This window comes from Rhopilema esculentum, chromosome 16 (assembly GCF_057945365.1).
Source record: "Rhopilema esculentum isolate cy_ngs chromosome 16, ASM5794536v1, whole genome shotgun sequence".
Classification (NCBI taxonomy): domain Eukaryota; kingdom Metazoa; phylum Cnidaria; class Scyphozoa; order Rhizostomeae; family Rhizostomatidae; genus Rhopilema; species Rhopilema esculentum.
The window spans coordinates 5,643,675-5,650,310 of record NC_142830.1 but is presented as its reverse complement, the minus strand read 5'-3'; the positions used below and the strand labels follow the sequence as shown (position 1 = coordinate 5,650,310).

At 37.2% G+C, this 6,636-nt stretch overlaps 1 protein-coding gene across 4 annotated transcripts in view; it reads left to right on the top strand.

Moving 5' to 3' along the window:
* Positions 1-1,594: 1,594 nt before the first annotated feature.
* Positions 1,595-6,636, top strand: part of LOC135682410 (uncharacterized) — a 31,205-nt gene continuing 26,163 nt past the window's right edge. For 2 of the 4 annotated variants that reach the window (XM_065197291.2, XM_065197289.2), the window contains exons 1-4: positions 1,597-1,863; positions 4,024-4,215; positions 4,920-5,271; positions 5,810-5,997. In XM_065197291.2, coding sequence (XP_065053363.2) covers positions 1,782-1,863; positions 4,024-4,215; positions 4,920-5,271; positions 5,810-5,997 — 814 coding nt within the window. In that variant the 5' untranslated portion in view covers positions 1,597-1,781. Of the gene's footprint in view, positions 1,864-4,023; positions 4,216-4,919; positions 5,272-5,809; positions 5,998-6,636 lie in introns of all 4 variants that reach the window. The other 2 variants (XM_065197290.2, XM_065197292.2) reach the window with 2 other exon arrangements.

Genomic DNA, 6,636 nt, shown 5'->3' with positions numbered 1-6,636 from the left:
CGTTAACATTTAGAACCCGACATCGTTTCCATTCGCAGTAAATATTGCTCTCGCTCTCACTGCCTCATTAGAAAAGTTGTTTGATTAGCAATGAAAAGATGCTATTCGTTAAATTAGTGGTGCGTTTGCACGCAGAGTGAAGTTAGCTTTTTTGCGACCTTCCTCACAGCGCAAATTCTGTCAATGAGTGTTTAGAAGGGAACTGATGACCACCTAATGATCATATTTATGACTCTGAACCAGGCTTAGAATGCTTTTTGAGAAAATTGCTCGAGAATGCTCTAATTAAAATTACGCTGAATGTAATTCAAAAGAATTTTCTTTCTGACCTAGACAAAATATTTGAATTTCAACGCGCGAAGCAGGTGCCACGGACAGATTCTTGTAGAGGAAAAAGCTTGTTTTTGAAATGTGCTCCTCACGGAACGAACGCCTCTTTATAGTTAATTGTTTTGCTTTCTATCATTTCATTTCGCTTTTAATCAGCTCTCTATAACCCATGATAATCCAACCTTACTTACGCTAATTTTACAGTAAGGCCTAGTCCCCGAAACTTCAAGAAACACCTGTAATCTGATAGCACATTGGAGCAATTCCTTTTACACTATCAGAAATCATTCTTCGAATTGTTTTCACTGTTTGTAGCTATTTTGATTATGCAATCTCACTGATTTGTTGATAATCAGAGATCACTTTGCAGCGTTTTATTCGAATTATCCATTCAGTTGCCAGAATTGAAATCTAGAGAAAAATAGATAGGTGCTATCTTCGCTGCATAACATAATTTTCTTATCCATGCAAATTGGCTGACAACTCCTGCTTTGTGGAATTTTATCGTTAAACAAACATTTCTTATCTCAACGGCAGTCTACGATTGTTTATTTCTGTGCACGACTAGGAAGAGCGTGGCAAAATGCTTCAAGAACTACCAACTCCCTCCCCCGTTCCGGTCTATGCCACATATCATCCAAGCCAGTATACGATGTGATTGTCGTTTTTGTGTTTAAGTCCTTTGGTAAACCTTTGGATGGTGAGAAAAGCGCTTTTCTTTACTTTAAAATGTACTCTTAAGAAGGCTGAAAGAAAAATCTCAAATGTGTGCAAAGTTAGGTCATTTGTGAGTACAAACTGAGATTTTGCAGGGAATATCAACGGCGTAGCAACACTCCAACAAGTCTCCAAAATAACATTTGAAGAGATCCCTATTATTAGAAACGGTTTCTCTGCTCTTCACAGAACGAAGGTAAGATGAATATTAGTCTCTGTCTCTCCCATTCGACTTTTCTATTTTAATTGACGCAGCTAGCCGCCTCACAGCAACAAAACCCTGCACATAGCTACACGGTACTTCGAGCAAAAAAGCAAAGCCAATGTCATCGTAAAAACAACTAATATCTGGTGCTTGGATTTCATAATGGACTAGAAAATTGCTCACAGTTCAGATGGAATGTGGTAGGTCCTTTAATTTGGTTTGCAGTAAAAAGTGAATTTTTGTTTGTGTTAAGCTTTCTAATTAAGACAGCGAGTGTCATGGCACCTCTGATTTTTAGCATCTGCCGCAGGTGTAGCTCTGCTCATATCAAAGATCTTTATAGTGTTTTGGGTTGAAAAGCCATTTCTCTCACTGAATATATTAAATATAGATTACGTCCTTTCATATGAAATTATGCACCCAGGTGTCACTTATTGCACGCACTTGTGTACAACATAGTTGTCTTTGCATTCATAGGAGGACGGATCATTTCATGTTCAGTGCTTAGACCCTAGAAGATAGGTCCACGATGGATCGACTTGTAACATTGAAGACAACGACATTGATAGCTTTCATACTTGCTTTAGTCAAAACGTCCTTTTGCTTTGGTGGTGAGTCAAAGATTTATCCGTTCCTAATTCAGTTAACCCTATCAAGCGTTAGCCTGTTGATTGTCTGATTTCAAAAGGAAATTGTTTGTTTTCTAAGATCAAAGACCAGAAAATGATTGGTAAAGGCAACAGCGACACCATCAAAATGTCATGAATATTGGTAGAAACATAATGAAGGAAACTTAGTTTGAAAAATATTCATTCAATCTACATAAAGTTTAAGCAACCCTAACAATAGATAAATGTCATTGAGGTTTTTAAACATTGCCCGTTCTTCATCAACTGGAAATTATAGCCTTTGCTGAAAGTATAGGAACAGCATAAATTTTCTGCTTTCAGGGAAATTTTCACTTCGACACTTACTGCAATAAGGTTGTTGGTAATGCTGCGCAATATAAAAGTACATGCGAAGAAGAGAACACAAGACGTAACTGTATAGTTAATTAGAGATGGGTCGTTCTGTTTGTACATGTTCTCGATGCCATTAAGTAAGACTAATGAATGCTGGTAATTGAAAGAACTTTCAGAGTGAAAGAAGGGTCAATTTTACATTAGATTAAATTATATTGAATAGATCCTTCCAAGCTCATTGCATTTGCTGCAAACGGTTCAAATTTACAGGAAAAATTTTGACAGATGCTCTGCAAGTTGTATAATGATAAAATAATCTTCGAAATTAAACTTTGTAACGTATGGGATTGTTAATGCTGATAGTAGTTTTCTGAATTTATGCCATTTCATTTTTCACTTTTTCTGACTTACACTGCCAATGTCACCTCAGCGTAAAAAGTTGCAGACACATGTCTTATGCCATGATGGACAAATTTTAAATAACGAAAAAACGAATTGGAACTGCTGAAAAGAATTCACAAGGACTCTCTAGCGAATTTTTAGCAGAGCTGCAACAGACATCGACAAATTGTCCTTTCTCTTGGTCTACGAGTTTTCCTTTCTCGGTTCCTTTCGCTTGCTACTCAGCATTAACTCTAGTTATGCCACATCCTTCCAAAGCTCCTGGGAGATTCTTACACACTTTGGGAGAGTTTTTTTAAAACATTAAAAACATTACTTGATGAAAAGACAGGAAGGCATCTTTGGGAAATGAATTCAGGCTAGCTCTCCACTCTTTCATTAAATTACAAGCGGCACTTGCTTTGAGAACGTCAGCCACAAATGTCTCAAGCTTGACGTTAGGTGCTTTATCAAGAGACTTTTTTGCTGAATTTGTGACAACCATGCAAAAAGCTGTCTTTGTTATTTTGATAAATTTTCTTGGTATAAGGTTAAGGTACTGTTATTTTAAATAAAAACGTTTATAAGATGTCTCTTCGATCCAAAATTTTACCCAACATCATTTGTCGATGTTGGAACGTCATCAACCGTTGGTGGTCAAACGATCCAGCATTTCAATCAAAATTTCCTCGGCATTTCGGAGTCATAAACATATCGTGCAATATTTTCTCATATCCAACGCTTACAAGCAAAGAAATGAGAGGCCGTCCTCCTCCAGTCTTCCTCCCTCCATATGTCATAGTGACTGTAGTACCCATCCAACCACTTGAAAAAGGGAGTGGGGTTCAAACGTAAGAATTGGAGGATGACATTCAAAAACACACAAGTCACGATGCTTACCTACCTCTCTCAGTTTTGTTGCTTTAATCAAGTTTATAGATAGGATGGTGAGATCATACCTTATGAACAATATAATCTTTCTGTGGCCCTTTTCTGATGTGCTTTAACATTGTTTGAAAAATAAACCTGCAAAAAATTGAATTCCAAATTATTTGGCTACGTTGAAGTTCATTGAAGCTACATTTTTACGTTATTTGGTACGATGGTAAAATTCTACATTTGGTACTTAGCCAAACTTCTGAACATTTCTACAGAAAGTGTATATGTTTCCTGTGTTCCTTGCATTTTGAAGCAAAGTACTACATTTAATACACCGTTCAGTTAAGTAGTTTAACATTCAGGCTTCTATGTCTTTGCAAAATTGTGTATGTTAGTTATATCACGTCTTTTAAGTAAGGGCAGCGGGAAATTTGAAAATGTGCATTGCTACTAGCAGTGCATTGTTACTTGCAGTGCATTGTTAAAATTGAAACAATTATTTCTAACTACGTGTAATAGGCTTTATTCGTCGCAATTTTTTACATATAGCTGGAATGAATCGCCCATATCCAACCGCTGAATACTACTGGCCTTTAAACGAACATTGGTCAAATAATGGCCTCCTTGATAAAGTGAAAAGTGTGAGAGGAGAAGTCCATGGAGCCAAGCTCACCAAAAACGAGAGAATTGGCGGGGCGGTTTCATTCTCAGGAAACATGGAATGGATTGAGTTTCCTACAGGTAATAACAAACGTCATTGGCGTAGCAGATGCAAAACGTTTGAGGGGTTTAAAATTGATCTTGCCCGAATATTATTGCTTTGCGTTAAGATTAAATCGTCTTAGAGAAGCATTTAAAGTGATAGATTTTGCTTTTTTAGGGGGTTGCAGCCTCCATCCCTTTGAGCGACATCTCTTATGCCTATGACAATCATCTGTCTTTGCTTAAAATACCTTATGCTTTCCTTGCTACATTGAGCCTAAAGATAGCAGCTATGCTCTAATTTTCTCTTTAGTTTACACTTCGAGGCTTGGCTTGCAGGTTGAATACTGTCATGTTGTTAGTTTTATCTACTTGAAGCATCATATGCGTAGAATTAACGGATAACTTAGGTATTGCTTGGTTTTTTTGGATTCACTGTTATCTAAGTGAAGGTCTCCTTATATAATGTATTGGCAAACGAAATAAAAATTCTTCCCAAAGAAAAATTTTGCTCAAAACATGGTCTTGAGCGAAATTAAAAGGCGTAGGCAGCAATATTGTGTTGCTTTGTGTCTAAAGGGGTCTGAAAAGGTCGGGGTAAATATTAATGAATTTGAGAGAGTATTTTTGTTCTAACGAAAAGGAGCTCTTGGATTGCTGCACTACAAAAGTTTAGATCGTTTTATTGAGCTTGGTAATCATGTTTTGTAAAACCGTTTTAATGAAAGTTTATTCATTCACAGAGAGAATTTCGCAGTGTGTAGCGAACCCTTTGCGTTGCATGTACGGCATTTCCATTGCATTTTGGATTCGATTTAAACGAGGAAAGTTTATACTTTCAACTGGTGGGTTTACAAATTCATCCAAGGGGACAGGAATTCAAATAACATATAGTGACTCAACTAAACGGTATAAAGTGCTAGTGCGAGAAATAAGCCACTACTGGGAAGTTTCGACAATGGCCTTCCACAACACCTGGTGTCATATGGTTATAAAATGGCATATTAAAAAAGGACTGCACCTTTTCCTTGATGAGAAGTTGGTAGCCAGTGACAAAGGAGGCAGAGCAGCTGACCCACAATTTAAGCTTCTATGGTACTTAAGATTCATTCAATATATTTCTCGTTTGATAACAATGCAAAGTCTCTTTTGTTTACAACTTTACAGGAGTTTTCTTAAACAGATCGCTTGGATCCCATTTAAAATGGATGGGTTTTCACGTTAGTCCAATTCTGTGTGCATTTGCAATGTGCCGTGTGGATCCAACCCAAGCATGCTATTCGTACTCATTTGGGATTGCTTCTTATGCGGGGTCATTCCTAGTCCCATCCAGGTCATGCATAAACGCCGTCGAATAATCGGCACTGCACTCCCAAGAATCCGTTTCATTGTAAACGGGGCCTTAGCAAAAGTTGGGACGGGGTGATGTGACTCATATTGATTCATTTTGGAGAGGGATCTGGATCTCTTAGAAGAAAAAGCAAATCCTGATTGCAAGGGAGCAGAATAGCTGTTTTGAATTGTCAACACCATACTTTGAAGTCACATATTCTAGTTTACGAATATATATAGCTGCCTGCATACGGCTTTCAGCATCCTTATTCAAAAAACGAAACTTTATTCTTTATTCCAGGATAAAAAGAATGTTTACCATTGGCCGTCCACCAACTCTAACTCAAAAAGGCTTCGGGCAGTTCGACATGGCTCACCTGGCAATTTGGCTCTACTATCTCACTGACAATCAAGCCAGTCAAACTGGTGGTCTTGTTCTCAGCAATTCGAAACTTGATGGGTCATTGCTTACTTGTATCAAGAAGAATGGTAAGTACTACTTCTGCATAAATCATCATAATGTATTTATGAAAATTTCTCATTGTTTATCGGCAACAAGAGAATTGTAAGGTACCTTGGGAACGCCATGTGTTTTTTGCACGTATCATGATGTTATCATTATACCCTTGAGAGCGCCATGTGTACAGGTCCGCAACTTGTTTCGTGAAGAAATAAACGCAGTTTCCTTTGAATTGGCCTCCAAGAACGCTGTCTATCTAACAAGCAATAACAAACGTGCTATGTACAATGTTGTGAAGAGAGTTCTAAAGTGTGACGTCACCAAAAAGCTATTTTTAAAACTTTTGAATTTTAAGCACATAACATAAATGATCACCATAAAATATTTCCAAATATGCAAAATTAGTCAAATATGTCTAAAATCAGTTGAGATATTGCCAATTAAAGATTTGAAGTTTGCTAAGGAATCACTGTTATTTTCGCTCTGTTCATAAAGTTATGAACAGAGACCAAAGTACAGAGGTTTGATGGGAAAAGAGCCAAAACATATGTGGCCATATCTCAGCCAATTCGTAATAGATTTGACTAATTTTGCATAATTAGAGGTATTTCATGATGCTTATTCAAGGCTTATAATTTATGACAATTTATTTTTAAGTCACTCATATC